The sequence below is a fragment of the Eulemur rufifrons genome, chromosome 28 (assembly GCF_041146395.1).
Source record: "Eulemur rufifrons isolate Redbay chromosome 28, OSU_ERuf_1, whole genome shotgun sequence".
Lineage (NCBI taxonomy): Eukaryota > Metazoa > Chordata > Mammalia > Primates > Lemuridae > Eulemur > Eulemur rufifrons.
Window position 1 is genome coordinate 21919583 of NC_091010.1, and position 27930 is coordinate 21947512.

The following is a 27930-nucleotide window of genomic DNA, read 5'->3' on the forward strand; positions in this document are numbered from 1 at the left end:
TGCAAGGAAACTGATGCCCCTGCAGCACAACGCAGTTCAAGACATCAGACAGGGTGGTTGTCTAACGGGCCATAGGCAGCTCCTCAGAGAAAGGAAGAGTTGTTTGGGCTTCCTTGAGGCTGGTGCCCAGAGAAGCCCGGGCATCCTGCGGTGCATTCAGCCCGGCATAGGTATGTCTGCCTCCAAGCCCCTGAGCAGAGAACAGGGTCTTGCTCCCGAGGAAAGGGTCACATCTCCTTGCATACCTAGGCCCAGACTGACAAAGTGAGTGCTCTACAAGTGTTGAGGACTGATACGTAAAGCAGCCAACTGCCTTTGCACACCTCCCCACCAGCCAAGACTCCCAAAATGTGAAATTAACCCTCAGCTGGATTTCACCTGAAATTTTTAAAAAATTAAAACACAAAGTTGATACTCAAGATCTTTATTGATTTAACTATAACAGCAACCATTGATGAGAATTTAATTTTTCCCCTAATTTCCAAACACCCGCTGGTTTGGAAGGACAGTTAAAAAAACAAACTGATCATGGGATCGCACAGGACTGCCTCAAGGACTGCACGGTGCCCTCTGCTATCCGTCCACAACAGTGGGACGGACAGCAGGGTGGGTGAAGGGACAACACATCAGGGAGACAGGGAAGGCCGAGGAAAGTGCTGGCAGTCTCCGCTTTTCCATTCAGAATGGATGGAACTGGGCCATTGGTGGCACTAAGACAGGGAAGGGCTATTTTTATTAAATAAAATCTTTTAAGATGCTTAAAATGGACACCTTAGCATGTGAGTGTCCTTCGGGCTCTTCAAGACCCCTTCTTTAAGGTTTACCCCTGGGATGGCAGAGGGTCTCCTCACCCAGGGGGACAAGGACGGGCTCCCTCTGCAGTGAAGGAAAGGCACTGGCGCACGGTGCTGGGTGATCTGGGTACAGACACCAGGTAGGAGCAGGATGGCTTACCCACAACTTGCTTAGTTCCCTCCCTCCCCCACTCCTCCACTCCCCTGGTTTCCAGTAAAAATTACCCTTGGCCTAGGCTTGAATTTTTCTTTTTAAATTGAGAGACAGGGCGTACATTTGGGCAAGAATGGTTATTCTGTGCTAGATTCATGGAATTCTCTAAGTGTCCAGGAGTTTTGGTTTAAAGCACCAGCAAGAGCTCCCTTTGGAATTTCCCACGTGGCCAAATGATTATCAAGCATTGCAGCATCTCTCCACCAGCCTCTCACCATTAGAAAGGTGGCAGAATGACAGTTTAAATACCCAGGGAACGTGTTTCACCTCAGTTCTATTTTCCACTGGGCATCCATGACATACAGTATGGTCTGCCAGGCTGCAGGCAGAGGTCAATAAGCAAAGAAACCACAGACCAGAAGCCTTCTAAATCTAAGCTTTGCCAAAAGATTTTAACTTCCAGGACCAGCCTAGAGAAAGAAATTTAAATTCCAGAGGGTAGGAAAGGTGATATATGAATGATTAATTGAAAAGGCAAGTATCTATCAATCATCCTTACAGTATTCAGCTAGAAATTTCTGTGAGCTAGTCTGAAGAAACTCCACTACTAAACTGGAAAGCCATTACTAGGGACAAGAAATGCCCCTGGGTATAAGCATTCTAAAGAATTGTGACCTGACTGCATCAAGATCTGATTCATCTTTTATTGAAAGCCGAGAGGTAAAGAACTGGGGGGGGCAACTAAGACCCCACCGAAATCCAGCAGACCTGCCCTCCCAAAGAAACAGTGTTTCTTTAAAACGAATGTGTCTTTCCAGATGTCACAGGCAGGTAAGTGACTGGGTTTCGCAGAGTAGTAAATAGCTGCACGTGTGCATATGTTCATATGCCAAGAAGGGACAGCTCTGAACCAGAAAAAGACAGCGGGGCTTCCTCTCTAAAGGGGAATGCAGAGTGAAGGGCCCTGGCTTCAAGCAGCTGGTATCCAGGGTGGGGAGAACAGAAACAGATTCACTCTCTGGGATACTGCTGCCAGCATACTGAGCCCCTTCACCAGTTGCCTCGATTCAAAGCAGGCCTTCTTCGTAAACTGGCCAAATGATGGCCTCTGGGCATGAAACCCATTTACCTAGCAGGCTGCACTGTAACAGAAATGAGGGACTTTAACCAATGGTGTTTGAACTAGGAAGGTAAGGTCTGAGAGTCCCAAAAAGCTGGAAACCCAAACACCAAAAAACCCCAAAAGACCATTTATTTTGAATCCACTTCCAAATAAGGAAAAACTAAATTCATTTGAAGGTGCTCCAAAGATGAGTTCCTTACTTCTGGAAGAAGTACCTTTTTCGTACAGCTGCCTTAGCAGCAATGCTTCCTATTCAAGTATACTCTAAAGCAAGCAGAGCTACAGATAAGAAAATGCCAGGAAGGGGCAGAGTGTAAATCCAAACAAGAATCTGCATCTTTAAGGTGTCTGAAACCAATAAAGACTTGGTTGAGAATGGGTGCCAGAAACATACAGCAGACATTCACTAAGAATGTACTGAATTGACAAGCCTCATCTAGTTTTTCTTGAGGGTAAGGACAGGACCAGCTCTCTTTAAGAACACGCTTACATTAAGAAGCTCAGAAGATGGGACGCAGAGTTAACTTGCACACTGGATGTAAAGGCGCAATCATGCACAGACACTTGTAATTTTCAGATGTTACCTGTTTTACTGAGAAGTTGCTGCTTGGGTGAGATCTGACCCAAGTCTGTTTAAGCTGGTGTAGCTGAAGAGACTGGTGGGAACCTGGCTTTCTGATACTATCCTCTATTTCACCCCAAATACGAATTGTTTTCTTTTCTTTAGCTCAATAACCTAACATCTAATTCACGTTTGCTTTGTTTGCTTGACAATTCCGACTCTAAATAAAACAGCTCTAGTGGCTCAGCTGGAAGGTCCCAATTCCTTTGTCAATTCCTGGCTAAAGGAAAATAAAAGTGGCAAATGAGTCTTAGAGACACCAAGTCTAGGACTTGCAAATTAACATCCCTGAGCTGCTGATAAGCAGATGTATGGATATACTTCTCCTGGGAATTGCCATTTCTCACCACCCCTCTCAAAACTAGCAGGTAGCTTTGGGGAAAGGGAGACTGCCTTCTACCCCAGTATGGTGATGCACACCTACCTTAGAGAACCGGTTTTGGTAGCAATATCTCTCGGCTTATCTAGATTAAACCTACCTCCCTGTTGACCTGGTTTCATCCTTTTTGGGATGTGGTGGTTTTAAGCTATGTCCATAGATTCTTTGATACTGCTCCATTCAGTAGTGGGGTATAATTCCTCTCTCCTCGAGTGTAGGCTGAGCTTAGCGGCTTGCCTCTAAAGAAGAGAATAAGAAGTAATGGTGTGTGCTTTCGAAGACTAGGTCATAAAAGGCACTGAAGCTTTGTCCTTGCCCTGCCTGCCTCTCTGCGATACCCTGCCCAGGGAGAAGCCAGCCTGTATGGTGTGAGGACACTCAAGTTGCCCTATGGAGAAACACTCGTGGGGAGAAACTGAGGCATCCTGCCAACGGCCACAAAGAGGCAGTGTGGAAGATTATCCAGCTCCAGGTGACTGCAGCCCCTGCCCACATCTTGACTGCAACTCCATGAGACCCCATGCCAGAACCCTCATGCTAAGCTGCTCACTCCCACATTCTTAACCCACAGAAACGGACAGATAATGTTTGTTATCTTAAGATACTGAATTTGGAGGTAATTTGCTACAAAGCAATGGATAACTAATATAGGTAGAAGGACAAAATTCTTGGCTTGGAAGCCCAATACCTAGAAGCCAGCTTCTTTATGCCTGTGCTCTTGAGAATGCTATACCTATTTCAACAGAATGAGAACTAGTGAATTCAATGAACCACCTATAAAGAAAGTAGAACCATGGCAATACAGGTCTCCTGCTGGGATTTGGAGGGAGGTCACTTCTATTAAGACTGACTGTCCCCATAAGTATAGAAACATGGTTTCCTCATAAAAAGAAAATGGTCATGAAGATTTTATAATAAGAATCATCTCATTCAAGTGGTAACCTAAAGGTCTTCCTTCCCCTCCAAAAAAGCCAGGATGTATTATTCATTTAGGGCTTCATCTGTGAGGTTCCTTTCAAACATCCAGAGGTAAACCACCCACTGGACTCCGGCTTGCTCTAAAAACAGTTCTATGAAGCATGACACAAAGGTATCATCTGTTGTCAATTTATCTCATGCCTCATGAAATCATTTTTAAAATTCTGATTTGGCCGAACATAATGGCTCATGCCTATAATCCCAGCACTTTGGGAGGCTGAGGCAGGAGGATCCCTTGAGCCCAGGAATTCGAGGTTTCAGTGAGCTATGGTCACACCACTGCACTTCAGCCTAGGCAACAGAACAAGACCCTGTCTCTTTAAAAAACTTAAAATGCTGATTTATGGAGGTCAAAGTCTAATAGTGGTGGACTCAAGGAAAAAACTGCACCAAGCAGTAAGAAAGTCCTTGCAGAGAAGGACAAAGGATTGGATAGCTGCTGCATTATACAGCTAACACTCCCCAGAAATACTAGAAACATGTCCTCTGATTAGGGGACCACGCGCAGAGCTTTCTTACCCCAAGATGGCAAGAAAGGGGAAAATGGCATCTTGATACTACTGAAGCTCTCATGTTTTAAACCCACTCCCCACTGTTCAGTAAGGAAGCCAAGTTTTCATATACAGTAACAAGGATTAAGAAGAGCATACCGTTCTGCTCACTGACAGGCTGACTAGCTGCTAGTTGGAGTCAGATTCCATAGGATGCCAAGGCCAGTGTACGAAGAATGAAAAGCTTCATTCCCAAAGAATCAAGCTCCCCAGGGTACAAAGAAGTCCTGAGCAAGTTTCTTATGCAAATTACAGCACAACTGAAGTTTTTCCAAGAGTATGTGAGACGAAATTTGGAGTTTAATTAAAATCAGAACAGGGTTACATTAAACAAACAAACAAAAAATACTTTTCTGATTATCAATTTTTGAGACTCAGAGCATCCCCAAAACATTGGAGATCCAGCTTATTCCTGAGAGACATCAACCATCACAAAAGGTTTTCACTCTTTGAACTATTCACATTTTGTAGCAAAAAACCAGAACAAAGTTCTGCAGACATCCTTTCTCTCTTCTTTCTAAATGTATTCACAAACAGGGTCTTTTCATAGTTCAAAAGAAAAACAAACAGCTTTCTTTCTTAGCCAATTGGCCTGTTACTCTCACCCCGGGATCTGATTTCTTAATAAGAGGGTTCAGGGCACCAAACCCAACCAGAAATTCCCAGGACACTAGGGGCTCCTTTACTTGTCTTTCTATGAGGAAATGGATGCTTTCGTCTTTCTACGGCGGGGAGTCACTCTCCTGAGATTATTGTGCCAGTCAATAGTCCCAGGAGAGGTGGGGAGGAGGAATGCAAAAGCAAAGGGGTAAGGAAAAGAATGAGGCTTTCATGAACACCCATAGCAAGGCAGAATGGTCCAGCTTTACAAACCACCCACTACAAACTCCAAACATGCACACCCAAAACTAGAGGAAGAAGGAAAGAGCTCCTAAGGGACTCGGGGAGACGAAGGATGGTAACATAGAACAGCAGACTTGCCTATGGACATTTCTCACCTTCCTAACACTGGAAGATGTTTCATTAAAAAGTTGCTGTTCAAAATTGTATTGAAAACGTATCTAAAAATAGGTCTGTAGTCATCTTAAAAATAAAAGGTCACTCCTCAGATAAGAAGAGTGACAGATATTATCAGATACCAACATTTGAGGTATCTTTGATGTAAATTTGAAAAATGGCCTGGCAGAGAAAAAGAAAGGAAAGGAAGGAGAGAGGAAGAGAGGCAGGGAGCAGGGGAGGGCGGGAAGAAAAGTATGGGAAAGGCAAGAAAACTGGGAGGAACACATTTTAAAGCCCATGCTTATCTATCCCAGCAGCCAAACAAAGCAGGTCCACAAAGGAAAAAAATATAGTTATTTTCTAGGAACATTCTGAAAATCAACTTTAAGTTCAAAACATAAGAAACTGCAATCCAAGAACAAATATCACAATGCTCATTGGACTTAAAATAATTACTGAGACTGGGTACGCAAATCAGTCAACACTGTTCAGAGGTCATTCTTAGGTACTGTCTGGCAGAATACTATGATCAGGCCTAATCAATCCACCAAGTAGAGGCCGCAGTGCCTCTATTACTTGGTATGGACCTGCTCTGGGAGCAGACAAAATCACCTAGATATCTCAAAGTACAAAAGGACTCTCGCAGCAACAAGATGCAAGCAGGGAGGAATGCCAGAAGAAGACCAAAGCTGGTTACCAAGGGCTCCCTTCGGATGTAGAGGGTTTGAAAGAAAAGGAATCGGAAGACATTGCTCCCAGAGCAAAGAAAAGAAGTGGACCTCAAAACAGTGTCACAAGGTAAGCCACCAGAGTTGCATAAACTGTGCTGTCTCTAAGGGAAAACATCTCAAGGTAAAAGGGAAAGCAGCTCTCTTTTTATCATTTCTCCCTGATGATTTTAAAGACCCCAAACCCAGACTCTCACAGCGCTGAATCCCAGGTGGGATACAAGGAGGGACAGAGGGTAAGGAACACGAACAATGATGAACCTACCACACCTCTGTATCCCTTCCCCAGACTTCCCAGCCAGGCAGTTGGTAGGTTGATATTTGATCTAGGATAAATTTGAAGGGGTTAGTCCTCAATAAAAAATGACCAGGGAAGCCACAGTTTAATGTTTTCCTCCATGGGCTGCTTAGCTCTACAGAAATACACCAAGGGCCTTCATCTAGTCTGTCTAACTGGGAATGGGAACAGGAAACAGGGAGAAGAATGGTCAGATGACACTCATCTGCCCATCATTTGGCACGTGAGGGGGGGAGGGGAGGTGGAGACTGCAACGGGACTGCTGGTACTGCCTCTTCTTTTCGTTGTTGATCCTATTGGCAAATCAGGTACACACAGGTATCAGCGTTGCTGCTTTTCTTCTAATCCTTGCAGGAGAGTCAGATGTCCATCTCAAACTGAGCATCATCCCCTAGTTAGGACAAATAAAATGAAAAGTTTGTCACACACAAAAAAAGCAAGAGTTTTTATTATCATTCTCTCTATATGAGATTCAAAAAATTATTAAGACTGTCCCACTCTCTGCTACCTTCAAACAATTATTCTGCTTTGGTTTGGCTGGTCTTAATCTGAAAAAGAAGAATGGCAGTCCTATCACCCATGGGGAGAAAGCACACATGTGAAGCCTTTCCAAGTGTCTCTTTGTCCACAGGTTAACCAAACAGCAGCTCCTGAGGGAGCTCTTTGCTATCCAACAGGTGAGCACGTTCTTCTGGAGGCTGTGAGCTTTGGCCCTGCTCTGAATTGACACTTTGTCCATTAAAAACTCATTTGGAATTTGACAAAGCAGAATGCTGGCTCACGTCCAGGGGTCGCCAAGTGCAGGCCCTGAGGTGTACTTTAGGAGCTGGCCATTCCCACCTCACTATTCTGCTTCTACAGAGATCAAAAGGACTCATTACTAAAACAGGGGTGGTGGTTTATGTAAATATAGGCAGTTCTGGAAAATGGGAGAAACAAACCATACTGCTTTCCCCCACATCATAAAACGACATTCTTCTTGTAAGAAACAAAGTCTATTACCTGAGGGTGATGGAAATGGGGGCTATGAAACTGTTCTGTTTTCTGTGTGTGTGTTACCCTAGTCCAATAAAGCCTAGGCCAGGTAGTCTTTAAGACATGCTTCACCGAGTCATCTTTGGGGTTTTACCATTCTGACTCTGGATTCTTTTCCCCCACCAACTCAATTAGATTTGATTATGATTTAGAACTCAGGGTTTCCTTATGGGAGAGGAGGGGGAACCTTAGAGACACATAGCTCAACATCAGTGAAAACTGAAGCATCAACATTTTTTCAACCTACAGCAAACAGACATTCAAAGTCCAGGAGCCACCCTCTTGGTCCCCAGAACTGTCATTGTCTTACCAACTGCATGCTTCCTGTCATGATTGTTCAAGTTGTTCAAATTGTTTACTTCTACTTTGGAGTCTTCAATTAAGGTGCCAGGGCTAGTGACCCCTGGGATATTGGGCAAATGGCAGGGCGGGGTCTGAGCCATGGGAGAATTGCGACGATCCAACAGAAATTTTCGATCATAAATGATTCGAGTTCCTAGAAAACAGGGTTGAAAAGAGTTTGAAATAAATTAATGGGCTACCAACATATAATACTACCCAGAAACTGTTTAAATTCTATCTAATTCTCCTTTAAGGATTTTACAATTAAAGCCAAAAGGATAAGCTGTAACTTCCTTGCTTGGGAACAGGTTCTTCTGCTGCCTGGAATGTCGTCTCTTCCCCTTCTACTGGGGACACTTCTGCTTATCCTTCAAGACTCAGCTCCAACATCACTTCCTTTATGAAGCCACCCTCTCCTCTTTTTTAAAAACATTCTTTCCCCCCATTTTACTCAACACACATCACCTACTATATAACTCCTGCGTGTCTGCCTCTCTAGATAGACTTTGAGTTCCTTATGCCAGGGTTATGTCTTATTTGTATGTGACCTAGGTCCTAACATTAAGATATTAAAAAATAAAAGTTTTAAATGAAGGAATAAACAAGTAGGAGAAAAAAATAGATAACCACCTTTAGGTTAAAAGCTTTCCAAAGAAGCACAGAGACTGACATTCTTCCCAGACAAAGCTAGAGTAGAAGCTGGAATTGGAAGCCCCCCTGTGTTCTACAAAACAATCCAGTAAGTGCTACCTGTATATTTTAAAAACAATAGTTCTGAAGAGTACACTTTAACTGATAAAGAGTTATGAAAACCTGCTGCTTACAAATGTCCACAACAGGAACATTAAAAGGTGCTCGATGTCACTAATCATCAGGGAAATGCAAATCAAAACCACAATGAGATGTTACTTCACACCTGTTAGGATGGCTGTTATCAAAAAGACAAGACATAACAGGTGTTAGCAAGGATGTGGAGAAAAGGGAACCCTTGTACACTGTTGGTAGGAATGTAAATTGGTACAGTCATTATGTAAAACAGTATGGAGGTTCCCCAGAAAATTAAAAATAGAATTATCATATGATCCAGCAATCCCACTTCTGAGTATATATCTAAAAGAAATGAAATCAGTAGCTCAAAGACATAACTATACTCCCATGTTCGTAGCAGCATTATTCACAATAGCAAAGACATGGAAACAACCTAAATATCTGCCAATGGATGAACGGATAAAAAATTCTCTTTCTCTCTGTCATACACACACACACACACACACACACACACACGAATATTATTCAGCTATAAAAAAGGAAATTCTGCCATTTGTGACAACATGGATGAACCTGAGGGCATTATACTAAGTGAAATAAATCAGAGAAAGACAAATACTCCATGATCTCACTTATATGTGGAACCTATTATAAAGAAGTCAAACTCATAAAAACAGAGAATAGAATGGTGGTAGCCAGGGGTTGGGAGGTAGGGGAAATGGGGAGATGTTTGTCAAAGAGTACAAACTTTCAGTTATGAGTGAGTTCTGGGATCTAATGTACAGTATGGTGACTACAGTTAACAATACTGTATCATATAAGTACTTGGAATTTACTAAGAGAGTATATCTTAATTGTTCTTACCACAAAGAAATGGTCACTATATGAGATGACAGATGTGTTAGCTAACTTGATTGTGGTAATCACTTCATAATATATACATATATCAAATCACCACATTGCACACCTTACATTATACAATTCTATTTGTCAATAATATCTCAGTAAAACTGGGGGGAGGTGGTGGAAGAAAATCTGGTGCTGTCTATTCCTTTTGTCATGGTCTTCCCAAGGTATTTATACTAATAGCTTAGGATATAAAACAAAGTGACAATTAGAGATGCCTGGTGTTGGCCAAATGTAGCAAAGCCTGGAGCTCTGCTGCTGATTCTGAGACTACGGCTGGTTCAATAAGAAAGTACGTGATGACCATTTAGTGAAGTCTGTTAAAGGAGGTGAGTAGCAGCCCAGCATATTTGCCAACCCTACCCAAGTTACAAAGGGAAGTACTCATGTGGAACTATCTTGCTCACACCAAGTTTGAGAAAAGAAAAACCTGCTCTAAGAGTTTAGGCATCCAAATTAAAGGCAATATTATATGTAAAAGTATAATTATGTACAAAGTCACCAAGCTTAAAGAGGTAGAATCTAAATACTATCTGCGTAAATGCTTTTAGATTTTCAAGTGAACAAAAAAAGAACACTCCTGTCATACTATGATAGGGAGAGTCATGTTCAGGCAGATTTCCTCAAACAACATGTGATGGCTACATCCCAGGAAACAGGAGAACCACCTAGCAAATCTATTTGAAATGTGAGGAAGCAAGTAGAAAAAAGTAAGGCATTTACTACAAGAATAGAAACTCCAGAGTCCTTCCAAAGAAGAGACAAACACTTAAAGAAATAATACCAATATTAAGCTAAATAGTTGGGAAATGAGTTTACAAAATCAATGATTTTCTTGGGATTAATACCTGCCTGCAGTGGTACCATCATACTTTTGCACAAATGCTAGTAAGTAATTTCCACTTCCCTCATCTTTGCTTTAACAACTAGAGTTAAGTATTAACCATATTTTTCTCTAGACAATACTGCAGAATCAGCTAATCACAGGGAAGAACGACTTAAGTGTCTCAGAAAGGAAATGAACCCAAATGTCCTCAGATGAGCATCTATTAGCACATGTAGACATTTCAAAACAAAATGTTTAAGGCCTTCAACCCAATTCCAAAGGAGATCAACTTTCTTCTTTACTATCTATTTCTGCTACAACTACACTGCACAGTCATATTTTTAGTTTGTAAGAAATGAAAATAAAATAACTGGTTCTCAGCCTCTCCATAATAAACTAAGAAAAATATTGTGCCATATTTGGAACTTACTAGGACAGTATTTTTTGGGTTGTGACCTGTAGCTACCTCCATCAGATTAACCTGGAACACTTATTAAAACAATATTCCAACTGTATCAGAATCCCTGGGAGTAGAACTGGAAATCTATATTTTCAAGTTCCTCTTATGGAACATAAGTCATTCTTATGTTCATTAAAATTTGAGAACCATAAGACCGAGAGAAAGAACCCAACTTCACCCTTCCAGAATCCTAGCAACAGTGGTTTGAGACTAGATGAATTAGTAAGACAAGGATGGAAGGGGCTATGCAGACCATTTTGACAGATGATGCTGAGACCCAGAGCAGTGCTGGCCAGAAACAGAACCGGACTAAGCCTGTGGTGTCCTGACTACTAGTCCAGCACTCTTCACTCTACCACAGTCTCAACGATCCCAACAGCTGGAGCGAGCTGTCTGAAGTGAAAAAGGTAACTGCTACTCATATACATATAAGAGTAAAGAGCAGATGGTATGGCAAGCAGTTTATACAACAGGGACCACCAAACATTTGCCCTAAAGCACTGCTTTTCAATGGAGGTGGGGGTGGGTGGGGATGATGGTGGTGTTACTGCCCCCTAGGGAAGTGTATAGATACGGGTTCAGGTGGTCTGTTTTTGTTTTTTGGTCTAGAAGTTGGACAAAGCCTGAGTACTTGTGTATTTTATAAATTACTTAAACTTTATATTTCTTCTTATACGACAGAGAAATATATAGTTTTAAAAATTAATGATAGGTTATATAATCTAAGAAATTCTCTTCCCATTTTTTACTGTTAGAAAGATTTAGGAGCAGAGGCCCACAGCCCATTTGTGACTGGACCCCAGACCATGATCTTAGCCTTCGCAGAGAAGCTTTGCAGGTCTCCCTCCTTTTTAGAAAACTTGGGAAAGTGTTGGAAATCACTTGTTCCTGGTTTGAGGATGACACAAGTCTTATGATCCTGTTTGAAATATAATTTTAGGACAGGGAAAGTAGAAACTTACCTTCACTCCCTTTGCTTTGAAAAATAAGAAAGAGAGTAACAACTCAAAAAGGCTCGTGGAAATTATGAGGAACAAGGCATTCTGAATAGCAGAAAACTTAGTTCACCAACAATTTCAATTATCTTGGATGGAAATATTTCTAATACAGATTTAAATCTTTTATGGCCTTAAACAGAAAACAATTCAACCCTTTCTTGATATATCAGGGTCATTATTATGAAAATAATTTATTATACTATGTTGTGACCTAAGAAGTCTCAGGCTCTATTCAGTTGATGCTCTGTACAGCTGAACATCACCATACAGAATTCAGATTCCCAAGGCCATGCTTGTGTCCCTCCACTCCCATGGTTTCCTGTCTCCTTCTCACTGTTAAACTAAGAGCTGCCTTTTCCCCAGGCTTCTACCAAGTCTCAGTCAGCTCAGGCTGCCATAACAAATATGCAAGTTAAACAACAGAAATTTATCGTCTCACAGTTCGGGAGGCTAGAAGTCCAAGATTAACGTGCCAGCACGGATGGTTTCTGGGGAAAGCTTCCTTCTCGGCTTTTAAGTAGCTGCCCTATTGTTGTGGTGGGGGTAAGGGGGGGGGGGCTGTGCAAGCTCTCTGGTGTCTCTTCTTAAGGGGGCACTAATCCCATCACTAGGGGTCTCACTTTCATGACCTCATCTAAACCTAATTCCCAAAAGCATACAAATTTTGGAGAGACAATATAGTCCATAACATACATTTTACACCTAGTGCCAAGGCACTTCTAATCTGTTGGGTTTAGAAATCAGCAATCTGCTTATTAGAATGCTATGTGAAATAAGGGCAAATAGGCTGAAGGGGGCTTGATGGCTTTCCAATGAACAAAGGGGAAGGAGCTTTAGTGGATGGACTTTGAACATCTGTTGTGACACTCTCACTTTTGTTCATGGCTAGATTTCATAAGGAAGAGATTTCACCATGAGATGTTCTTATATTCAACGTGCAAGTTGAAACCAGGTAATTCTCATTTCCATAGTATACCAACCTTGAAAATTCTGGGGATAAAGTAGTGAAAAAAAAGCAAGCATAGAAGCAAGCTTTCTAAGTTATATATTAGCAATAACATATGCATTAAAGAATTGTAATGAAACCAACTAGGAAATAGGTAGCAGAGATTCTGCCTAAATATGTGACGTTTAAGACAAACTTTGAAGAACCACTATGACTTTGCAGAGCCGAAAAGTTTTTTACAGCTTTATTGAGATGCAATTCATATACAATTTGTCCACATAAAGTGTATTAATTCAGTAGTTTTTAGTATATTCATAGAATTAAACCATCATCACAATCAATTTTAGACATTTTCATTACCCCTACAAAGACCTCCACCATCCCTTCCAACCCTACACAGCCACTAATCTACTTTCTGTCTCTACAGTTTATCTATTCTGGACATTTCCTATAAATGGAATCATACAATATATGGTATTTTTGTGACTGGTTCTTTCACCTGCATGTTTTTAAAGTTCATTCATGTTGTAGCACTTATCAGTAATTCATCCCTTTTAATTGCCAAATAATATTTCATTGTATATATATATCACATTTTATCAATTCAACAGGTGATGAACATATGAGTTGTTTCCACTTTCTGGCTATTATCAATATTGCTATAAACATCCATATACAAGTTTTTGTGTGAACATACGTTTCCGTTCTCTTAGGTATACACCTAAGAGTGGAACGGCTAGGTCACATGGCAACACTACCTTTAACCTTTTGAGGAACTGCCAGACTATTTTCCAAAGTGTCCACATCATTTTACATTCCCATCAGTAGTGTGAGGGTTCTAATTTGTATACATTGTAACCAACAGTTGTTATTATCTGTCTTTTTTGATAATAGCCATACTAGTGGATGTGGTTTCTCACTGTGGTTTGATCTTAATACGCATTTCCCTGATGGCTAATTATGTTGAGTATGCTCTTTTCATGAGCTTATTGGCCATTCCAACATACATCTTCTTTGGAGAAATGTCTATTCAGATCCTTTGCCCATTTTTCAGTGGGTTGCCTTTTTATTATTGAATTGTAATAGTTCTTTATCCCTTAGCATGTGATTGCAAATATTTTCTATTCTGTGGGTTGTCTTTTCATTTTCTTGATGGTGTTCTTTGAAGCACAAGTTTTTAATTTTGATTAAGTCCAATTTATCTGTTTTTTTTCTCTTTTGTTGCTTGTGCTTTTGGAGTTATATCTAAGGCCATTGCCTAATCCAAGATCATAAAGATTTGTATCTGTTTTCTTCCAGGAGTTTTATAGTTTTAGCTCTTACATTTAGGTCTTTGAGCAATCAAATGCAACTTCCGTTTTTTTTTGTGTGGACATCCGGTTGTACCCACAATATTTGTTGAAAAGACATCCTTATCACCACTGAATTGTCTTGGCACTCTTGTTGAAGATCAATGGGCCATATTGTGAGGGTTTATTTCTGGACTCTCAATTCTATGCCATTGATCTATATGTCTATCCATATGCTAGTATCTACCGAGGCGTTGGTGGTGTAGTGGTTGGCATAGCTGCCTTCCATATGTTAGTACACTGTTTTGATTTGTAATAAGTTTTGAAATCAAGAAGGGAAACGTTAAGTCTTCCAATTTTGTTTTTCAAGAATGTTATGGATATTTTAGGTCCCTTAAAGTTCCACATAAATTTTAAGGTCAGCTTGTCAAAGAAGCCAGCTGGGATTATGATGGGGATTGTGCTTGAATGTGTGGATCAATTTGGGGAGTACTATCATCTTAACAATATTAAACTTCTGATCCATAAACATCAAACGTCTTTCCATTTATTTAAGTCTTCTTTAATATCTTTCAACAATGTTTTGGAGTTTCCAGAGTAAAAGTTTTATGCTTTGCAGATTTAATTTATTCCTATGTATTTTATTATTTTTATGCTATTATAAATGGGATTGTTTTCTTAATTTTTGGATCGTTCTTTACAAATGTAAGTACAATTTCTATATGGATTTTGTATCCTGAAACCTTACTAACCTCACCTATAAGTTCTAATAATAGTTTTTAGTGCATTCCTATAATACATTTGGTTTTGAATGCAAATACAACAATTCAGATGACAAGACACAGTGAAGAACTAAGATCTTAACTAATGCTGATAATGTTCTCAAATATAGCCAGGGAAAATATGACTATAAGAGCATGGTATTTTAAGTTTTTGCATTATAAATCACTGCAGGCTAAAAAAATTTAACTGTAGCCGGGATAAAGCAAAAATGGGGAATCAACTTGTTAGTGACTAATGATTCTATGGTGTAATTCAAAAGCACCTGACCATTCAAAAAACCAAAACTATTCAAAGGAAAAAATTAAGATTCAACTATGAATAAATGCCAGAAAAAAATCTTTTATTTCCTTTGTTGAATATTGTATTTACTGTCAAATTAAAATTTGGCCAGGTGAGGTGCCATTTGCCTGTAGTCGTCACTACCCGGGAGGCTGAGGCTAGTTTGAGGTTACAGTGAGCTATGATCCTGACACTGCACTCCAGCCTGGGTGACAGAGCAAGACCCTGTCTCTAAAACAAACAAACAAACAAAAGAAACCTAAAATATTCATGGTCTCTTATACATGTGCATGCACAGACATATATTTTCTGAAGTGAGAAATTCCTAATAATTCACATTTCATCCAAATTCCCTGCAACATTCATGTGAGCTCAATTTAACGTCAACTAATACAGCCAAAAGTAACTAGAAACAAGTTAACCTTAAATTCCAGAAGAAGGAAACAAGAGACCAGACAAGAAATCCATAGCTCACATATAACACAATATTAATATGGGACATGATTCTGACCAATTAATAAAGTGTTTAAAAAAGAAAAAGAATCTATTAACCTTGACAATGGAAACATTTTCCCTCCAGTTAAAGTTGTTTTTAAAAAAAAAATCACAATACTGTACTGATTTTCAATGTTTATAATCAAACTATAGTAAAAGCATAAAAGAATTATAGTTAAGGAAGAATATGTAAATGTTATAAACTCTGATATTATAAAAAATAATGTAAAGGTTGATGTGTCAGGAAAAAAAAGGCAGGAGGACAGGTGGATAGTATAATCTCCTATAGTGGATAGTTAAGGTTGACAGGTTGAGGAGACACACATTATTTAAAGTTTTAAAGGTAACTTCTAGAAGAACTGAAAATGTATAGAAATGTACAGCAATACAATGTACAGAAATTGGTAAATGGAGAGGGGACGGGAAATGAGAGGCAGAAAGTAGTAAGGGTGTCCATAATATTGTCTAATGTTAAGAAATCAAGAGATCAAGGTATACATATATTATTTACAGCAACAATGGTAACAAAAGCATTATAAACAGAAACTGTTGAAAGTGGTGGTCTGTTAGCATTTTATTTTGCATTTTATGCTCTTCTACACTGCTCGATTTTTCTTTTTCTATTTTGTTTCAAAATGTGCATATTGTACTTAGTTTTCATGTTTAGATTTCAGAATAGGAACCTTTACGTTGGGTATTTATAAATTTTTTTCATCCCTTAATGACCAGATATTAGATTAAATCTAATACCCTTGATCTACCAGTTTCTAGATACTGACATTACTAGGAAAGCATGGGAGTAAATCTGAGTCACTATGATAGAGAGGAGGAAACACCCTTCTACTTTTGGATCTAAGAACTAGTGATTCTCAAACTGCAGAGAAAACAAGAAAGTGAATGAATGATGCCTAAAAAAATGCTTGCCAAGATGGCCAGTAGAGAAACAGGTCATTCTAGTGTAAGGGCCTTTTTCAAGGCCAAGTACCTTAGTTTAAATAATAATTAATACATTAAGCATCTATATATATGTACCTAAGAAATTGTGTAAGTTGAAATAAAACCACCTAAAGAAAGTCTACTATAACATGGTTAACTTACAGAGTAGTTGTTACTATACTTTTACTGAGTCCACCATCATAAAAATTCTGTTTAACTAAGTCTGCTTCCAGAGTTAGAATTAAGCTTCCACTCGTGCAAATAGCTTGGAAAAAGAAACATTAACTAACTTGTCCAAATTGCGCAGTTTAAATAAGCTCAGGATAAACCATCCAAGAAGGTTGAGATGGACCTATTTAATATATCTTCATACAACAGTGTTCCAAACAGGAAAGGAGAATATAAAGTCAAACAGGGCTGTCCTCATGGGACTTTCTCCATCAGAGAGTAGAATCTTTCCCAGAAAATCTCTAGCAGATTTCCGCTACATCTCAGTTGGCCAGAACTGGTTCAGCTATCCACCAGACCAAACACTGGGGAAAAGTCATGACTGGCTTAGAGTAGTCATGGTGTATATCCTGGGGCTTGGCACACTGACACTTAAAAAAATGAGGGAATCTGCGATACCACGGAAGCAGCAGCAATGGGTATTGGGCAGGAAACCAACATCAGCCACATCTGTGTTTAATATTTACCTAAATTTAATAAATATTACACAAATACTAATTTAATCAAAAGGGGTTAATTTAAAAATTAAATTGGGAGGATGGAAGATAGAAGTATACATATTAGGAGAAGGGTGTATATAGCAACTAAATCCTCATCTTCCATAGCAGAAAACTAACTTGTTAGTATCTGGAACTGAGAAACAGCATTAAGTCATGTTATTTAGAAACTTAGAGGTACACATTAGCTAAAAGAGTTTAAAATGGTTTCTCTAGGAGTGGAAATGGAGATGAGGGGATGGGGCATGGGAATGTTGCTTTTTATTATTAGCTTATTATAACTTGTAAAACTGTTACTTTCATAGGTATAAAAAAGAAATGTAACTCAAAAAAAAGCAAAACAAAACAGTGACTGCATGAACCTTGAAGACAGTTTTAAGTGAAACAAGTCAGTCACAAAAGGACAATTATTATATGGTTCCACTTGTATGAGGTATCTAGAGTAGTCAAATTCATGAAGACAGAAAGTATGATGGTGGTTGCCAGGGTCTGGGGGTGGTGGTGTTTAACGGGGGGGCTACCATTTAATTGGTATGAAGTTTCAGTTTGGGAAGATGGATGGTGGTGATGGTCGAAAAACAATGTGAATATATTTAATGCCATTGAATTGTATACTTAAAAATAGTTAAAACGGTAAATTTTATGTTATATAGGTTTCACCACAATATATTTTGAAAAATCAAGGGCCAGATACAGTGGCTTATATCTGTAATCCCAGCACTTTGGGAGGCCAAGGTGGGAGGATCAGGACTTCAAGACCCTGTCTCTACAAAAAAAATAAGAAAAAGTAGCTGGGCATGGTAGTGCACACCTGTAGTCCCAGCAACTCAGGAGGCTGAGGTGGAAGGATTGCTAGAACCCAGGAATTCAAGGTTACAGTGAGCTATGACCATGCCACTGTAGGTTGGGTGACTAAGGGAGACTGGCTGTCTCTTTAAAACAAATAAACAAACAAACAAAAAACACAAAAAACAAACCTCAAGAGACAGTGTAAAAAAAAAAAAAAATTACAAGGAACTAAAACATGTTACCCCAATAGTCTATTAGGAATTCTTGACAATTCTCCAGCTATGGCTTCACGTAAGGGCCCACCAAAAGATCAGAAATAGATACAAGAAAACAAGTAGCAAGTGCTTCTAATGAACTCAGAAAAGAAGTCTGTGCTTATCTCTCCCTTCCCCCGCCATAATAAGAAGAGAAAATACAGAAAGGATTTATGAAGGTGATAACAACATCTGTGTTTTATTGACTGGATTAAAGAATATTCATTAATGAATTTCAGTTTTAAACTACATTTGTTCTTCATGGAGGCTCTGGATGAAGAGACAGACTCCTAAAAAGCTCTATAGCAGATAATGCAGAAGAAACTAAAGTTGCCCAGCCCGGTATCCTCCAGGGAGATTGGTGGCGGCCAAACCACATTCATTGTGCACAACCATCAAATCCCTGAAGTGCTAAGAAAACCAACAGAGAGACAATTTTTTACATTAACAAAAGGCACAAGTGGAGCCTCAAGACCTTGTAACTCAATATGACTAAATTATTATAGCAAATGGAAGACATCCATGGTTTTGTGAAAAATCTACCCTACTGTCCTTTGATTAACTCTAAGTCTCAATAATTGGGAGCAAAGATTGCCAAGATATTAATTTCAAACGATGGTTCCCTGTCCTATCACTTAAGACAGTGGTACCCAACCTTTTTGGCACCAAGGACCTGTTTCATGAAAGACAATTTTTCCATGGACAATAGGGTTGGGGGATCAGGGGGAGATGTTTTCTGGATGATTCAAGCACATTACATTTATTGTGCAGTCAAACCTCTCTGCTAATGACAATCTGTATTTGCAGCTGCTCCCCAGAGCTAGCATCATTTCCTTAGCTCCACCTCAGATCATCAGGCATTAGATTCTCATCAGGAGCGTGCAACCTAGATCCCTTCCATGCACAGTTTACAGGAGGGTTCAATGCTCCTACGAGAATCTAATGCCACCACTGATCTGACAGGAGGTGGAGCTTATGCAGTGATGCCAGCAATGGGGAGCAGCTGTAAATACAGATGAAGCTTCCCCTGCCACTCACCCCCTACTGTGCAGCCTTGTTCCTAACAGGCCACTGATGGATAACAGGGTCTGTGGCTTGGGGGTTGGGGACCGAAGACTTAGGACACTTCCACAATAGGACACACACCTAGGCTGAAAGAGAAGTTGATAATGACCATGTTCCTATTCAGAAAGTCCAATGTTAGAAAAGGCCTTAGAGAGCATCTGGTGGAAGCCTCTCATTTCAGACGAAGAAACTAATGTCCAGAGAAGCTAAGAAAAAGTCTTTTGTCAAAGGTCATATAGTGACACAGGAGTCATGATACAACACAAACAAGATAGGTATATACTCTAGGCAAATCTGATTTTTTTTAGTTCAAAATACGTTGAATCAGATGTTCTTTAAAGTTGGTACTAGATCCAAAATAGTATACAAACCACAAATTACCCTTAAATAAATGTCAACTGACTTTCTAAGTTTATGTAGCCTGGACCATCAGAAAATGTGGGTCAAAATAAAGGACTTCAAATATGCCCACCTCTGTTTGGGCTTGAATATTCACCTTGAAATAAATTTCTTCACAACAAATGCCGCCTGGCCCTCATTCCAAGAAAATGCAGGTTGGATTTGCCAGGTTGCTGACTGCATCCAGATCAATTCTTTGAATTAGATTTCACAGATGTTGTGGTTAAGCCTGTCTGTAATGCTAATAATTAATGAAAAATCATTGCTAATTGTATGGAGAAAACACTTAAATTCAAACCTGGTTTCCATTCCAACTATTTGCTTCTCCCCCAGACCCACGTTTACTCCTTTTGGGCACTTCTTACTCAACAAATAAAAGCAATGGATTATCTATCAACATCTTCCACTTTTCCTTACAGTAAAGAGCTTGAACTAATCCTATTGATTATCATTGGTCTAGGTTACTGTTTTTATCTGCTACTTATTCATAATAGCTCTAGGAACTTAGATCAGAGGACAGTTTCATTTCAATGCAGAAGCAGCCCGACACCTAACGTAGACAGTCTCTGATGACAAGATGAGCTTCTCTCTGAGGCCCTAATGATTAATCATGACATCTTAAAATGAAGAACTTTGAGCCTTTCAAACTTTGTGATAAGTACCTTTCAGAACCTAAAAAGCAATGGTCTATCTTCACCAGTAAATAGTTAGCACTCCTGCTATAAATAGCAGGTCATTTCTATTAATAAAAAATTAAAACTGAATGACTATTACCTTGATACCAAAACTAGACAAAGACATCACAAGAAACATAAGACTAAAATCCCTTATGCAAAATCCCCAACCAAATACAGACAAACCAAATTCAGCAACATTTGAAAAGTATACACCACAACCAAGTGAGATTTATCCAAGGAATGCACAGCTGGCTCAACATCTGAAAATCAATTAATGTAATACATCCTATCAGTAGAATAAAAACCAAAAATCACATGATAATCTCAACAGATTAAAAAAACGCACCTGACAAAATCCAACACTCTTTCGTGATAAAAACACCCAACAAACTAGCAATAAAGGGAACTTCCTCAACCTAATAAAGGGCATCTATGAAAAGCCACAGCTAACATCTTACTGAATGGTGAAAGACTGGATGTTTTCTCTCTAAGATCAGGAATAAGGCAAAGCTGTCCATTCTTGATGTCTCGCCACATCTATTTAACACCATACTTAAAGTTCTAGCTAGGAAAATTAGGCAAAAAATAGAAATCAAAGGCATTTAGATTGGTAATGAAGAAATAAAACTTTCTCTATTCACAGAGAACATGATCTTATAAATAGAAAATCCCAAGGAATCCACAAGTATTAAATTGTATTGTCCAGTTTATCCTTGCTTGTTGAGGTTTTTTTACTTTTTATTTTTTAGTGACAGAGTATCCCTCTGTCACCCAGGCTGGAATGCAGTGGCATGATCACAGCTCACTGTAACCTTGAATTCCTGGGCTCATGTAATCCTCCCACCTCAGCCTCCTGAGTAGCTGGGACTACAGGTGTCTTCTAATTTTTCTATTCTTTTCTTTCTTTCTTTCTTTCTTTTTTTTTTTTTTTTAGTTGAAAGGGTGGGGAGTGAGATGGGGAGGTTCAATTTCCTTTTTTTTTGTTTTTTGGACAGAGTCTTACTCTGTTATCCTGGGTAGAGTGCAGTGACATCATCGTAGCTCACTGCAGCCTCAAACTCCTGGGCTCAAGTGATCCTCCGACCTCAGCCTCCCTAGTAGCTGGGAATACAGGTGAGCAGCAGGATACCCTGCTAATTTTTCTATTTTTAGTAGAAATGGGGTCTCACTCTTGCTCAGGCTGGTCTCAAACTCCTGAGCTCAAGCAATCCTCCCACCTTGACTTCCCAAAGTGCTAGGATTATAGGTGTGAGCCACCGTGCCCAGCTCCGATTTCTCTCTTTTTTTTTTTTATAGAGACAGGGTCTTGCTATATTGCCCAGGCTGGTCTCAAACTCCTAGGCTTAAGCCATCCTCGTACTTCAGCCTCCCAAAATGTTGGGGTTAACGGGCGTGAGCCACCACACCTGGTGGTTTTTACTTTTTTAAACTACTCAATGAAATGAACAGCTTCTGTTTGTCAAGGCATTTGTCTTAGAGATCTGAAATGTTATCTGGATATAAACACTCAAGATTTCTGAGCTTTTGGCTTCAAGCTGTGGCCTGAGAACCATGTGAAGGGGGCCTTTAAAAACTACTTACACATCGGATAGATGCTGGGTGTTAAGGAGCACACAGGTTTTAAGAGGCCTTCACAAAGCAAAGTACAACGATAAACAGATTTGAAAACGGTCACCCAGGCCTTACCTGTTGACTACAAGTCTCAACTGACTTTTGTTCTATTATAAATGGAGCAAAAAAAATCTTTTAAGCATTAATTTGAAGAAAAATTTCTTCTGCCATTCACCAACAAACTGTTCTCCTCCCCAACCAGATGAATTAGCTTTCTCCACATTAACTTTACCCCATCTGAACTTTACATATGCATGCGCGTGTACACACACACAATTTATCAAGCCTACATCGTCTCCAAACCATCCCAAATATCTCCTTGTAAGATTTTCTTTAAGATTCTGAACCTCAAAACATCTCTGCTCTTCCCTCCTATTTCATTTCACAAGCCTCAGAAGAGCTACAGGGAGCCGTGCACAGGTCTGTCATGCATGCTGCGCTTTCGCTATACTCTCTTCCCTTGTCGGACTACATCTGGCTTAGGTCAGGCAGAGGCGCTCCCTTCCACACAGTGCACTGCCTTGGGGATGAGAACTGCTGCCTTCCCCAGGCTCAGAATTCAGACCCTCGCCAGCAAAAACGCACCCAACATAAAAACTGAAATACATCCTCTTCAATATATACATTGGCAGCTGATGAACATGAAGTTAAACCTAAATTTCCTACAAAATGACAATACGTTAATTTGTGTTACTCTAAGATAAGTAAATCCCATCTTCCTCAACCACAGGCAAAGTGACTCAACATATTTCGTTATGTTTTTCATGTACTTCTCACATATAAGTCCTCTGGCTAATAACTGGAGTTAAGAGTTAAATAAGTACATTTGTTGGTTCAGAAGTTACTGGCCTAGAATAAACTCAGCTCAAGGTCATCAAATTAAAAATTTTATAACATGGTCAGAAACTGGCCTTCCTTCCCCATATCTACACACAGCTCTATTCATTTTTCCCAAGAAAAGGACCAGATTAAAAAGCAAGTCTCCCCCCAAATACTCTTATTTTAATATAATTCACTCAAAGTGGATTTATTTTCCCTCTTCCTGCCTTCCTCTTTATTTCCAGACTCTTCCAATGGCCTTCAGGTAATTCTGCCCCAGTGAACCAATCACAGCAACTCTCCAGCTGGCAGAGGAAGAGCTACAGCATAAACAAGATTTCAGATCATCATAGTTAGTTCCCCTCTCTTGCTCTTGTTGTGGCAACAGCATACTTTTCCACAGCTGATGAGAATGTTATGCAGGAAAAGAAAGGCTAAAAGAGGTCTCTATGCTTCTGTTCATTCCCCAGAGCACAACTCTCCCAAGAGACTTTGGCACCTAAAAAAGAAATAAGGTAGCAGAAAGAAGCCTATTCCAGAGGTAGAAAAGTCTCTTTAAATGACTGCAAACTTCCTTTCCTAGTAAGATAAGTTTTTTTTTTAGAGACAGGGTCTTGCTGTCACTGAGGCTGGAGTATAGTGGCCCGATCATAGCTCATTCATTGTAACCTCAAACTCCTGGGCTCAAGGGATCCTCCCACCTGGGCCTCCCAAAGCACTGAGAGTACAGGCATGAGTCATCGTGCCTGGCCAGATAAGCATTTTAAGATACTGGAGGAAAAACCTGAAATAGTGATACTAAATTTGAGACTACCCACTGATATTAATTAGCTGTATGATGTTAACAAGTTATGTAATTTTGCTGGGTCTCAGTTTCTCTCAATTATAAAATGAAAGCATTAGGTTCCTTTCAGCTAACCAGAGTGTTATAAAAATGAAGCCAACTATAGTAATCTTACCTTCTTCCATTGAGGCTAGAAGTGCTTCTCAATGGAAGAACCAAATATCATCCCCACTCCTCCACAGGCAGATAGGAAAAAATAAAATAAAATCCAAGGCATTTTGGGGAGACCTGGAATTTACTCAACAAAAATTTCCCTCTTCCTTAATAATGAGAAAAGGTACTCTTCTAGCAATATGAGAAATCCAAGAGGGTACAGCAAGTGTGTTTTCACCCACTTCTCATTTCCCAAACCACCACAAAAAGGCAATTATGAGAAACCCCAAGGTTAGGCTGTATCCTCTGATCCCCAATGAATAAAGGACTCTTAAGTAGGGAGAAATTATAAGTTCACTATGTTGCCAACGTCCCCGACCAGTCTGACCATTTAGGGCATTTAGCACATCAAATGTTATCTTGAATGCTCTGATATGCATGTGACACAGAAGTTCGAGGCAGGAAATGCTAATCCTTCCCCTTCCCGAAAAACAGAGATTTCCAATACAAGCCTACCGACTCTCATTTTTCTAAATGTTTTCAAGTCTGAAATATATGTTACCTCTTGGCTCTATATAGTTTCAGAACTAAAAATCTTATCTGTCTCTCCCTTCCCTCCAAATCAAGATTTTAAGCCTGTTCAGAGCAAAGATTGCATTTCCTATTTTTGTCTGTTGTTGCCTTTTCTGAAGCACTGCACTGGGCCCACAAAACTCATAGAAGATACCCAACCACATTAATTCAGGTGTCTGGAGGCAAACAAATAACAACAAACTATCTCACCTCAGTTGAGAGAAATAAAATTACATAGTGAAGGGGAGATGAATGTAACAAGAGAAATGTACAAACCAGAGGGCAGAAAATTTCCAAAGGGGTAAAATTAAATCAATAAGTGCCGAACACCTGTTAATTGCTAAAAATGATCAAATCCAATTACAACAGTGCTATATCCTTATAAACATATTAAGTAAGTCCTTCTGTTAAAAATCCAAAGATCACAATGGGCTCTACCAATAAATACAGGTTTAATATTATAAATTAGCCAAGGATTAAATCTGAAACAAGCAATTGTGTGCCTAGAAACTATTTGGAGGCAGGTTAAATGATATTTGAGAAAGCAGTGGAATTCTGTGTGTTGGGAGGAGGGGTAAATGAATCAGTATTTCTGGCAGAATCTTTACAAGCATTTTAGGAACTAATCCAGGCTATGAGGCAGGCTTCTATCTTTAAAGAAATGCTTAAAGAGTATGCCTTTATTTGAAAAGCATCATAGCTTGGCTGTTTGAAATATGCCCAAAGTGTCTCTCTGTGGCTTTTCCCTCAGGAGAATAATGATTACTATATAGCTAAAAGTTTAGTTCCTGCCCCAAATAAATTATAGCTGAGTGCAGTTGTTACTGTGACATGTGCTTTGCACTGCTGGAAACACAGGCATTTACTGACCAACACCTCAAAGAATTCTGGAAGTTATAAATCCCTTTCCATCACCATGGAAAACAATATCCATCTCTTAAAAGCTATCAGTTCAAGTTCAAGCCAACTCTGTCTTGAGCAGATTCTGGTCTGCCAAAATCTTTCATAATTAAAAAGCAAGATCTCAGCATGCACAAACACAGGGACTGGTGTTGAACAGATCAGATGAGAGGTTTCCGCAATGGGGTAAGCCACCTCACTAGGAACTGCACTGTTGGGCAAAGTTAAACACTTCCTTAAACCCAGCTCTCCATACGTGTTTATGAACTTCTCCTGTCTGAGTCATTTTAAAGGCTTCCAAGACAGTCTCCCCTCCCCTAGAGTGGCCTGGCTGGATACCTCTGGAAAGCGCTCTCCTAGATTTTTATCCCTTGGCACTGGCAAGGCCGTCCCCTCACTCCACAGGCCTTGCTGTTGTGCAACCAGCCCAAGGAGGGCCCGGGCCTAACTGCACCGGATTGGTCGTAGCGCAGCTCCAGAGCCCTGCCCACACAAATGAGGCGAGCAATCCCGTAGACTGCAGGGGCTGCCAGCGAAATCCCCACCCTCTCGGGAAAGGCCACCCCATCACCAAAAGAAGGCAAAGTTCTGAAGTTGAAAAGGAAGCCCCCGTTCCCTTCAATAGGCCCCTCAAAATCTCCTTCCCGTCTCCTCCCTCTGGAGAACAGCCCAGTCAGGGGACAGACAACCTTTGAGCTCCCTTTTCTCGTGACCAATTCAACAAGCTTCGCCTCTACCCCAGTGTTACTTGTAAACAGTTCCTGGTCGTATTTTGAAAAGCAATGCTCAGGATCCTCCTTCTGCACCGCCTCTCTCTAGAAGCCCCTTCCCCACCCCAGCAACCCCACCCAAGTAGGGGGTCCTCCTTGACAACACCCCCTTCAATTCACCTCCGAAGCCGCTGCTGCCAAAAGGAACGCTATTAAGGCTGCCAGCGCTCTCCCACCCCCACCTTGGCTATTCCTTGAGCATTATTTTATCACTCTCCCCTCCTGGCCGAGGGACTCCCGCCTCCCGCGGGGCCTCGTCCAGCGAAGTAAACAATGCTGTCAAAGCAGGATAACGCTGGGCAAGGCTTCCAGACTCCGCATTCCAGCCTCCTCCTGGTGTTCTAAAAGCAGCCAAACAAGCCACCGCAGGGTCCCGGGACCGAAATCCTCTCCCCAACCTGCTTTCTAAAAAGGCCCGGGAGTCAGCTCCGAAATCAAGCGTTAACATGCACTATCTGCAGGAGTTAGAGGTAACGCAGAGTGTAACGCAAGGCCAAGTGGAGCCACGGGAAGCAGGCGAAGAGGGTAGAGAAAAAACTGGCTCGAGCGCGTAAACGGGCCACGAAGCGAGAACAAGGGCTTTCTGCCGCGACAGGAGAGCCACGACCCCGAGTGGGGCGCGCGCGGACTCGAGCTGCGAGCGGCAGAGAACGCGAAGTGAAGGGTCCAGAAAGCGCGGGCGCGGCCCGAGGGCAGCGTTCCCGGGGCTTTGGTGGAGCCGGGGGGACACGCCGAGGAGTGACAGAGGACCGTGGCGGGAGATCGATCGGGACGCGGCGGAGGGCTGGCCGGCGCTCACCTCCCGGTGTGGTGGAGAAGAGCGTCCCCCCGGGCGTGGTGCAATAGTCATGAGGTAGCTGCGCGGCGTCGCTGATGGGCACGGTGCGGGTGGGGATGGCGCGGCTCTGGCTGGGCTGGTGGCTGCTGCCGGCGGACGAGGACATGGCTCTGGGCGCGGGCTCTTGGCTTTGTCCGGCGGGCAGGCGGCAGCGGCGGCGGCGGGGCCCGGGCTGCTCCGGCTCCTCAGGCGGGCGGAAGGGCGCGCTCCGCTCGCTCCCCGCTCGCTTCCCCTCGCTCCCTCGTCCCGCTCCGCTCCCGCCGCCGCCCTCTCAGCCGCCGCCGCCGCCGCCGCCCGATCCTCCGGCCTCCGCCAGCAGCCTCAGCAGCAGCAGCAGCGGCAGCAGCGGCGACGACGACGACCGGAAGCGGGCGAAGGCGGGAGCCAGAGGGAGTTCGGGGAAGCGGGCTGTCCGGAGGTGACGTCGTCGGGGGCGGGGCGAAGCGACGGGGGGCGGGCCCGACCGAGGGGCGGGGCTCAGCCCTGGCGGGCGGGGGAGGAACCCGATGATTCCCCGGGGAGGTGTTCCTGAGCCGGGCGCAGGGAGACAAGGAAAACTTTCTGGTTGTTTTTAATTGTCGATCAGTACTACTTTACTTGAGCCGACTTCAGTTTCTTTTCCATTCCTATCCATTAAAAATGTAATTTTACTTTTAATTGTTCATTATTAAATATAGGCAGTGCACACGATGTACTGCATTTAAAAAATGAAACAGCAGAAAGGTTTACGGTGCCGCTCTCTCCCACTTCCCAGTCCCCCTTGCCACGGGCAACCACTGACACCAGTTTCTTGCGTATCCTTCCAAAAACCGTCCCTATATACACACATAAAGCAAGATCTAAATAGGGAAAGGTAGAGACCAAGAGCCAGCCACGTCACAAGG

At 41.3% G+C, this 27930-nt stretch overlaps 1 protein-coding gene across 1 annotated transcript; it reads right to left on the reverse strand.

Moving 5' to 3' along the window:
- Positions 1 to 443: 443 nt before the first annotated feature.
- Positions 444 to 27430, reverse strand: EIF4EBP2 (eukaryotic translation initiation factor 4E binding protein 2). The gene is made up of 3 exons (XM_069461068.1): positions 27008 to 27430; positions 7972 to 8157; positions 444 to 7017 (listed from the first exon to the last, which is right to left on the reverse strand). Exons 1-3 carry the CDS (start codon positions 27150 to 27152, stop codon positions 6986 to 6988), a joined length of 363 nt encoding a protein of 120 aa, XP_069317169.1. The 5' UTR covers positions 27153 to 27430; the 3' UTR covers positions 444 to 6985.
- Positions 27431 to 27930: the final 500 nt, after the last annotated feature.

What these genes read in the sequence shown, in the direction of transcription:
- EIF4EBP2 (XM_069461068.1), bottom strand. Translation starts at nt 27,152, where the DNA reads ATGTCCTCGTCCGCCGGCAGCAGCCACCAGCCCAGCCAGAGCCGCGCC. An exon ending in CTTCTCCACCACACCGGGAG is followed by an intron (nt 8,158 to 27,007) that starts GTGAGCGCCGGC and finishes CCTGTTTTCTAG; the next exon opens with GAACTCGAATCATTTATGAT. An exon ending in TGACAGGAAGCATGCAGTTG is followed by an intron (nt 7,018 to 7,971) that starts GTAAGACAATGA and finishes TGTCCTAACTAG; the next exon opens with GGGATGATGCTCAGTTTGAG.